The following is a 10,359-nucleotide window of genomic DNA, read 5'->3' on the forward strand; positions in this document are numbered from 1 at the left end:
CCTTCAAGTTTCAGCTTCAGTATCACATCCTCGGGGAATCGAGCCCAGACCAGGCATACGCCCCAGCCTCACCCCCTGCACTTGTCCTCCTGAGTATCTATCACGGTTTAATGAACTCATTTTGCGACTCCTTTCTTTCAAGTTGCCTTATCCACTGGACTAAGAATTGTTTAGGGTGAGGACTGCGTTGTTCACTCTGTATCTTCGTAATTCACACATATGAGGCGATCAATACTTTAGTTAACCGTGTCTTCTCTGGGCCTCAGTTTCCCTGTATATGCACCAGGCTTGATCATTGTTGCCCTTATCACACAAGGCGCTTAAAAACACACGATGAAATGTTGACATAATTTTTGAGAAAGGGCTTGAAAACCACAGAGTGTCATACGGCAAATGGAGTAGTGGCATTAATTTTTTGTGATATTGATCATCAACTCTCTAGCTCAGTCTTTGATATTCTGTTACACGAGTGTGTGTGTGTGTGTGTGCGCGCGCGCGTGCGTGCTTATTTTCTGTCACCACCCATCACCTCTACAGGAATGGAAGCCTTGCATCATGAAGCAAGGGCTATGTTTTCTTTCCTGGTGATTTTGAATTTCAGCATTTGGACTGATGCCTGGCTCCCAGTAAGAGATCAATCATTTTTGTTGAATGAATGAGGGAGAAATGGGCTGACAGGAACAGGGAGACAGTAAAAATCTTAAATACCGTTTAAAAAAATTTTAAACCTATAGTCAAAGCCCACTCAATACCGTTAAGTTTATTCTGACAGTCCGTGGTGGTGGTGCCACATAACTGAATCAGTCAAAAGATGGGGAGAGACAGGAACGTTCTCGTGAGTACCTAAGGAACTCACAGAATGAGTTATCACTGCCAAATATCCTCAAGTGGCAGTTTGATGCTGAGATCAGCCACCACAGGCAACGATTATTAATTAATCATTGATTAATATTAATAATCCTCACAGCAAACCTGTGTAGTCTGTATTACTATTATCCAATTTCACAGATGAAGAAATGGAGGCCCAGGGAGGTAGAACCAGTTGCCCACACCCGGCAGGGGCAGGCAAAGCCTCCCGCACGTGGGCACGGGCCTCCCGCACGTCAGCAGGCGGGGGGCTGGGCTGCCAGGGCCTTACCGATGTACATGGAGTTGGAGAATTGCTTGGCGGGCAGGATGGAGTTCTGCAGGGCGTCCTCGTCGTTGGAGGGTGGTGGCTCGTAATCAGCGTCGTCTTCCACAGGCACCTCTTCCTCCTCATTGGGGGACTCGTAGTCACCGTCGTCCTCCTCATCCTGATCGTCGTTGGGACTTTCATAGTCATCTTCTTCCTGCCGACAGGGACGGGGACAGGGACGGCACGGTTTGCAGAGGTTCCTTGGCAGTCCACGTGCCTGCGTCTACCCTCTCTCTGCCAAGCCACGCAGCGGCAGTCGCTTGGGGACAGGCCGCACTGAGACAGTTACTCCCGTTTCACAGATGAGGACACTGAGGTTGGGGAGTGCGGTATCACAGGGCCAGCAAGTCGTGGACTTGGGACCTCCGTCAGAGTCTTCAGACCACTAGGCTAGTGCCTTCTTCTCTATGCCTTTTCGCACAACACAGAAAAGCGGAAGAAATAAGAAAGAGGCTGGAACAGGGGGCAGGGGACCCGGCACCGTTTTGAGTGAACACAGTTCTTACTCCAGGCATCGCCAAGAGGAAGACTGGTTAGTCTTGTTGCCCCAAGTTAGCTGTCAGTTCTGTTCTTAGTGTCCTTGCACCCCCAAAATATCTTCTCACTAGGACGCAGTGCAGTGCCGAAGCCCACGCTAATGGGAACCCAGATTCCACCTCTGTTCATCAGAAGGCGGATCGCGTCTGACAGGGGACAGTGGCAGCTGCGCTCTTCAATTTTTACTGAGATTCGAGCATCGAAACAACAGCTCATTATTCATGACCTCTGACACTGACTTTGAAGCTGCCTTCTGAGAAAGACTCTTTCCAAATTAAAATTTTTTCTTGGATTTTATGTTTGGTTCTTTGTGGGTCTAGGAAAGTAAGCCCCCTAGGGGCTGGGTGACTGCCTTCAAAGCAGTCCACAAAAATGGGCAGTCACAGCATTTCCCAGGCAGAGGAGACACCACCAGCCGCCCAGCTGACTGGCTTGTTACTCTCATGCCGAAGTCCAGTGGGCAATAAACGAGCCTGGGGCATTTCTCTAAAGTCAAGGGCAAGAAGCAACGGCAGGTTGCCACTTGGAGAGGAAAGACACATAGCGATCATCTAGAAATCCCGACAGCTTTGATGGGTGGATTAAAAGGGACTAAGCTGTTCAATTGAACAATTCCTGTGTTAATTTTCGACTTGAGCAGTATTTTTTTTAAAAAATGTTGGAAGGTAAATTGAGGGTCGACTGTCTCCCTGAACTCTGAAAAAGACCCATCCTGCCATCAGAGTTTCTATAATTTAAGTTCCGGGAATGACACCTCTGACAAACAGGACTTTCAAACAGTGGCCTCAGCCCCTCTCCAGGCCTTGCCGACTGCCCCCTAGTCGGACAGGGCAAACCCCTCTATTCTCTCGGTCTGCCCGCCCCAGGCCCATTGCTTCTGACTTCCCATAAGCCTTTACCCCATAAGCCTTTCTCTACAACAGACTTTTTCTCTTCACTTCTAGAACGATTATTTAGGATTTGGCTCCTAAATTTGTATGCCTGTTTTATTCTTGATCATATTCTGCCATGTGTATGTTATCTACACTGTAAAATGTCACAGGATTGGGCTCTTTATCTCTGTCCCACCCCCTTGGTGCCCTGTGCAGTGCTGGATCATGTTTTATATCCAGCAGCTAACGGAAACTCTCCGTTTTTAGAAAGGATTGGAGAGAGCAGCCTCGGGCCAAGGGGCTGCATGGCAAGCAGGGCAAAAAACATAGCTTCTGTGCGAATATGTAAATGTCTTGGGGGGGGGACTCTGGTCTGTTCTCCCTTTTGTACAAAATAAGTCTGTCGTATTTTGTGTTCACCCAGAAAGCACAGACTTAGCTCGCATATTATTCAAATTCAGTGCTTCCTTTTACCAGAGTCCCAGCAGGATAAGGGACATTCAGTGCCTGCTCTCTAAAGGCACTAGAGGCAGCCGCTTAACCAGAAAGGCCACTAGGCTGAGAGTCAGGCCACCTGGTCCTGGGCCCGCTTCTAACTAGCAGTGTGGCTCTAACCAGTCACACTCTCCAGTGGGCTCAGCTGCTTCATCTGCAGAATGAGCAGACTGGGCTCGGATCCACGGCAGAGGCTGAGTCTGAGTCTAGCTACATGCACAGTGACGGGATATGGGGCCTAATGGGGGGAGGAAGTCAGAGCTCATCAGACTCCCAAAGGGCTTATCACTGTGACTCCTCAAACATGAAACCCAGCTGGATGAGACCTCCCCTGAGGTCTTCTCTGGGCTATTAGTTGATTCTGAGATCCCTTTTCCTCTGTGTCACCAGTGGAGACTTATATCCATGAGAAAAGCTACTTTAGTGCAGGGGAGGCGTTGGGGGAAGGCCCTGCTTTGGGTGGTAATGGTGGATAATGGTGTGGTCTGCAGACTACAGCCCACAGGCCGAGTCCGGCCCATCGCCTGTGTTTGTAAGAGAAGGGTGGTTGGCACACAGCCAAGCTGCTCGTTCGGGTGCCATCTACAGGCACCTTGCGCTGCACCCGTGGATGCGAGTGGGTGAGACAGAGACCGTGCGGATGGCGAAGCTGAAAGGGTTTCCTATCTGGCCTTCGCGGGACCCATCTTCTGAGCCCCGGGCGGGGGTCTGGCATCTTGTTGGAGACCTGGCTCCATGGGGCATTGTGCTGGTTCCGTACTACAAGGGCATTCTGGAAACTGCTGGAAGGACAGCCCGCCCATACTCACAAAGGATGACCAGCCTCCGTTGTCTTCCTCGTGGCTCTCTGCGGAAGAAGATGACACCACCGTCAGGACCAAGGAAGCCACTAGAAAGTGAAAGCGGCCCTCCCGTCTGGCGCCCTCCCGTACCACAGCCCTGTCCCGGGCCCCCATCCCGCCTTCTGCCTACCTGGGGGCATCTCTTTTGTATCAGAGCTAGAATATCTATCTGAGGGGCTTGTCATACTGGATGGCATAAAAGTCACCTGAGAGTGCTTTAAAGCATGTGCGATATAACAGTTGAAAACTGTTCAGAGATTCGGAAGCATGGGGCTGGCTCCAGGGAGGTGCTCAGCCAAAGACTCGGTTCTCCCATGCTCGCCCTCCCAGAGTTCCTCATTGTGTCTCTGCGGAGGGTCCCAGCTGAGCAGGCTCCACAAGCCGGGTACCCTGCATCCTGACATCTCTCCTCCCCTCAGCCTAGACCCAAACCTTTTTCCGGGTAAGAACTGGCTGACAAGCAAATGAATAAGGTCACCCGCATGCCACCCAAGGAGCCCCAGGAACCAACAGACAGAACCAAAGTACTTGTCACCTTCTGAAGCCATCACTCTCACCCCTGAGACCTTTACCTATTTCTTCAGGAAACCGATGGACTTGGGGTCTGCAAAGGCAAACAGGATTGCATTAACGGCCCTGCTGACTTAGGGGGATCTCCCTCCTTCCTCAACCCGGCCCTGCAAGAGGATCCCCCAGTGGAGACTGTATCTCACTCCCCAGGACTGGTGTCCTTGTTGCTTGGCAACCAAGGCCAGACTGCCTCAAAATTCTAGAAACCACCAAAGCCACATCGGCAATGCCACTAGGAGCTCGTGACTGCCTGATTGGGGGACATTCCCCTGATGTCCCAGGCTGGGGGCAGGGTGCAGGGAAGAGAGAGGAAACGCCCTCCCCTCGTGGCTTGAGCTATGTGACCCCATGACCAAAGGAGCGCTGGTCACAAAAACTGGGCGAAATCAGGTCTGTGCCTCCCATTTAAGGTTCGACTTGGGTTTGAAAACTCTTTCGGCCCCGCTTCGGCGGCACTGGGCCGACTCACTTGCGTGCGAAAATGCTTCTCCTCTCTTCATTCTTGTTGATTTCTTGACTTAACTTACTGAGAATCCTGCAAGATGAAGGGACAGATGACGAGACAAAACCACCATCGCTCACCCTCCCCGACCTTTCCACTAAGTCCTGACACTCCTTGATCTGTCTGACCTCAGGCACCTGGGCCAACCTCTGCCAGTCCCTTCGGTGGGCCCTCTGCTCCTCACTTCCTTCCGGAACTTGTCACCTTTGTCCCCTGCCAGCCCTTGCTCCACCCCAGGGAACCCTCTGCATCTGCCTCAGCCTCCTCAGTCCGGCTCAGAGCGCTTCCCGTAGACTTGTCAGCTCACACCTGGCTCCGCCTCCTCAAAAACCCTGCAGCCTTATGATCTGGGTATGACCGCTGTGTACTTTACGGTGCTAGTACTACTCCTGGGGCGGCCTGAAGTGCCCTTGCTCCTGGTTTGGCCTCCTTGATATGACCGCTGTGTACTTTACGGTGCTAGTACTCCTGGGGCTGCCTGAAGTGCCCTTGCTCCTGGTTTGGCCTCCTTGTGGTGATGTCTGGCTTCCAGGAATCCGCAAACCATCTCTGAGACCTGGGTGAATCAGCTGCTTATTGCTCAGCCCTTGACGAGAGTGCCAAGGGCTGTTCTTTGACTTGGATCTCCTTCCATCTTCCCCTCCCTGCCCCTTCCTCAGTGATGTGGGTTCTTATAAAAACAGAGAGAAGTGTTCTCAATGGACACCCTCTATTGCCCACGCCCTGAGGCCAACCTTGCCTGGTCTTTGCCCTGAGGCCAACCTTGCCAGGACCTTGGGGATACTCCTGGTTCCTGGATGCCGTGAACTAGCAAATCCCCAAAAGCCAGGACAGAAAGGCCTTTGCCAGAAACGCACCACAAGCACGCCCTAGCAGTAAGCTTCCATTCCGTGGGGGTCTCTTGAAACTTCAGGACACAGACTCCAGCCTCCCCTAGCGCCCACCCCTGAGATCGAGGGGGATTTGGGGCGGCTGAGAGGAGCCCCAGAGATGGTCTGCTCTAATGTCATCTTACAGATGAGGCCACAGAGCCCCAGACAAAGGAAGGGACGGGCCCACCTGTAGGTTAGTGACAAAGGCCACCCCTCTCCCCACAACGCACACGAGCCCCAGAAGCCAGGCTCCCTAATTTCCAGGGCAGCACAAATTTAAAACCCCACATCCGTGTTCACGCCCTTTACACTGCGAGCTCCATGGGAGTGAACACTGGAGCCTCCAGCCCACCCGAGATGAACCTAGCCTCTACGTTCCTCCTGTTCAGTGACCATCTCCAGGCAACAAGTGTAACCAAAAACAAAATCTCCAAGTTAGCAAAGGTAGTCCTTAGCATTCATCACTTCTGGTTCCCCTTGTGAGGCTCCCAGCCCCACCCCCCCTTCCCACTTTCAGGCGAGACTGCTGTTCAGAGTCCTCCTACCTCATTAGAATGACAGGATAAACTAATTGGGGACTAGAGAGGACAGAGGAGGAGAGAGGGCAATGTTTAACCCTCTGATGTCATTGTTGAAATGTCACACATCACTGACTGCCCAGGGGAGGCTTCCCAGTGGCCGCCTGACCACACCACTGGAACACCTGCCACATGGTCCTTGGCTGTAAGCGATTGTTTTGAGAGGTCGATGGGGGCCCCTCCCCACCCTCCTCTGACCCGGGGGCTGGATGAGTTCCTACAGAGCTGACAGGGGAGCCCCGTTAGGTCCTGCGTCCAGGCCAGGTCTGGAGGTGGTGGCTGCAGCGGCCACTCGCTTTCAGTTTCCCCTTCATTCAGCAACACGCACCTCCCTGTAAGTGTCAGAAACCACACTGGGTGTTCGGGGTGCCTCGACGAACAAACCAGAGACCCCTGCTCTCAAAGGGTTTACACGTCGGTTAAGGGAGAGAGGAAACAATGAACATTTAAGGAAGTGAAATTCTAGGTCAGAACTGTGCATATGAAGATGCAATGGTGTTGGGGGCTGGGCGAAGGGGGGGATGGGGTGCATGGGAGGGGTGCGGTTGCAATTGAAAACGAGCAGGCCTCCATACCGAGATGACATTTCAGCTGTGACTTGAAGGAGGCGGGGCTGGACCACACCTCGACACCCCCATCCCGCAGAGCTTGTCTGGGCTCTGACTGGCTCACAAAGCTGCTTTCATCCTGAAAGGACCTGCTTTCTGCATTGTCTGTCCTTACAGTATCTTAGCAGCCAGGCTGGAGGCTGCTGGGGCTCTAACTGGCTAAGGAAGGAAATGCCAAACCACAGGCCCCAACAGAGAAGCAAAGAGCGGAGAGTGAGCAGAGCGGGGCCTGCCAGTCGGGCTGTGGCAAAGCGTGGGCTCTTAGTGACCTCAGAGAACACAGCCCAGGCCCACTGAGACCGTGCGGGGAGCCAGTGGACAGGGAAGGGAGGCAGCTGCTACCTCTATGTGCAAGCCTTCTGAGCTGCCCCCCACTCCCATGGCCCCCAGAAGGACCAAGTGACAGTGAGTGGCCAAAGGCAACTCATTCCCCTTCCTCCCCACAAACCTCAAGCCCCACTCAATGCCAGGGAGGGAAGTGGAAGCGGCTGGGCAGCTGGTAGACACGGTTTTATCGCTTTGCCTAGTTTTTAAGGGATGAAGTGGCCCCGGAGGAGGGCCTGGGCCCTCCAGCAGAGAGTCAGGCCATGGCAAGGAGGTGGGGTCCTGCCATGACTGGGCTTCCAGCCCAGCCACATGCTCCACTTGCTGCCTGACGGGGGCCAGTCTGACTTCTAAGTCAAAGGCCTTTCCGGGTGACATTAGAAGCACAGAGGGAGGGCCTTGCCCAGAGTCTTCCTAAGTGTGGAGCCCCCTCTGCTCTGTGACCTCAGGCAAGGCATTGTCCCTCCCTATGGATTTAAACATAAAATTTATAATTTAAAAAAACCTCCCAGTGGGCATCAGCAGACTTTAACAGGCACTCCCCTGACTCATGCGGCCCCTGCTCAGCTGTGCCATGAGTTCTGAGCTAGGCAATCTCAAAGGAGGCTTTGTTTTCCTATTAAAAACCACTCCCTCATTACAGAATTCAGGGTGTCTCTGGGAGAGACCGTGCCCCCGGAGCCTGACTACATCAACAGACAGAGAAAGCCTTCCTCTTCAGAATCTGCCTTCTAACAAACTTCTTTAATACTGATATTTTTTAATCATGGGGGAAGGAAATAGACATTCAGAGAAGTGTAACCTCATCTTGGTCAGCTCTATGCAAACACAATCCCTTCTGATCGAGGCGATGATCACAGAAAATGAACCTGTGTACAAGGGGCGGGCGTGAGTAAGGCTCGACTATCCATACGTGTCAAGGACGGCACCAGGCCACTTATGCGGGTTCCTCCTTGAAAATCCACCACTCCCCTTGCGTAAGTTCTTCCCAACCCCCACCCCCACCCCATCGATGAGAAACCGAGGCTGAGTGTCGAAGCGACAGCCCCAGCGTCCCACAGCTGGTAGGAGGCAGAGCCCGCTTCAGAACCTGGATCTCCCTCACCCCAAAGCCCGTTCCTTTCTATTGTTTAATCCTCCCCCTTTAGCAGGATAGAATAGTTAGTGTAAAAAATAAATAAATAGATAAATTTGCAACTGGTCTCATTGGACTTTCGCATAAAACAGTAAGAGCAGCTAAGCCTTCCTCGGTGCGGTGCGCTTTGTCATTTGCTCATCATTGCCTCTAACTTTCCTCCTGAGCCTTTGAGGCGGGTCCCCTCCACTTTCGTCACACACGTAGAAGGCTACCTGAAGTTCCCTACAGGTCCCTGAGGTTCTTTTCATTATGATATTTGAATCCTTTCTTCTCCGTTTCATTGCGCATCGTTTCTAGTGCTGTTTTTTCATGTTTTCTAGTATTTTATTCCGCGACATCTAATATGCTGTTAATCCCAAGCCGTGCATTTCTTACTCCAGACATCATAGTTTTCATCTCTAGAAGTTCTGTTTGGGCCCGTTTGCATTTCTCATGCCTCGGTGTCACTTGGACTATAATTATGTTGTCCTTGCCTGCTGATTCTAATATCTGTGTCACTATGGGTCAGCTTCGATGCTTTGTTTTTCTCTTCCCTATAGGTCATATTCGCCTTATCTGAATACCTCTTAATCTCTGATTAGATGCTCGACATCATGAATTTTACTCTGTTGGGTGATGGCTATTTTTATATTCTGATAAGTATTTGTGAGCTTTGTTTTGGGATGCAGTTAACTTACTTGGAATCAGTTTGAGATATATATATATATTTTTTCATCTTGCTTTTAAGGTTTCAGGCTAGTGCTTTTCCAGTCTGGTTGGTAGAAACAGGCACCATTTGCAGGCCTGTGGCTGGCTGCTCTTACCCCTGATGTTAAGTGGTTCTCCACACACACACACGCACACGCACACGCACACGCGCACACACACACACACACGCACACACGCACACACACGCACACACGCACACGCTCACACACTGATCAGCACTTTGATGAAGAGGCCCCCTCTGCCATTCTCCAGAACCCGTTCTCACTGCCGCTCTGTCTTCTCTGACACCCATTCAGTGAACTCTAAACTTCTCGGGTCTCAGCCCTGTCTCTCCAACTCAAGGAATTCACCAGAGTCTCCCCACATTCCCTGCTTTCTGTGCCACGGCCTGGAGACTCTCGCAATGCAATGAGCAATCACTGAGATCACCACATCTGTTTTCCACCTCTCATTGTCTGATGTCCAATGTCTTAAAAACTGCCATTTTGTATATTTTGTCTAGTTATTTGGTTATTTCTGGTAGGAGGGTACATCTGGTGTCATTACTTCTTGTTGGTCAGAAAGCCAGAGTCTCCATTTGTGTGACAGAAATGATTGAAGCACCTTAAAATAAACCCCCAGGGAGTGTTTGGGAGCACCAATGCCACCTAAACAGGTCAGTAGACACTCAGATCTAGCTGACCTTTGCCACAGTATAATATAAGGCCCGGATTACCAAATATTCCATTTATTTCTAGAGAAGCTGGATTTTGTGGCATATTCCTTGACCTTAAAACACCGTGGACCAAACTTAACATGTCTACAGGCTGGCTCTGGCCCGCCAGCCACCAATTTTGACCTCTGTGTATTACGTTCTCACCCTTACATAGAACTATGGTTTTATTTTGATTACGTGACATTTCCGCAGGCATAGAAATTGTCTATGTCTGCACACTCCATTATGATGGTCACCAGCTCTATGTGACTATCAAGCCCTTGGAATGTGGTTAGTGTCTGAGAACCAAACTTTTCATTTAATTTAAGTTTAAATAGCCATATGCGGTTAGAGAAAATTCTTAGAAAGAATAAGCATTCTTCAACAACTCTTGCTCTGGGGATAGGAAGCCCCAAAGGCAAATCCTTCCTTCCTTCCTTCC

The 10,359-nt window shown here is 51.2% G+C and overlaps 1 protein-coding gene across 1 annotated transcript in view; it reads right to left on the bottom strand.

The window, feature by feature from the left end:
* The window catches only part of LCP2 (lymphocyte cytosolic protein 2), a 39,537-nt gene that overhangs the window by 19,162 nt on the left and 10,016 nt on the right, over positions 1-10,359 (bottom strand). The window contains exons 4-7 of the mRNA XM_006906503.1: positions 4,963-5,028; positions 4,496-4,527; positions 3,891-3,928; positions 1,139-1,331 (exon numbers count right to left, since the gene is read on the bottom strand). Coding sequence (XP_006906565.1) covers positions 1,139-1,331; positions 3,891-3,928; positions 4,496-4,527; positions 4,963-5,028 — 329 coding nt within the window. The remainder of the gene's footprint in view (positions 1-1,138; positions 1,332-3,890; positions 3,929-4,495; positions 4,528-4,962; positions 5,029-10,359) is intronic.

The sequence above is a fragment of the Pteropus alecto genome, unplaced genomic scaffold (genome assembly GCF_000325575.1).
Source record: "Pteropus alecto unplaced genomic scaffold, ASM32557v1 scaffold40, whole genome shotgun sequence".
NCBI lineage: Eukaryota > Metazoa > Chordata > Mammalia > Chiroptera > Pteropodidae > Pteropus > Pteropus alecto.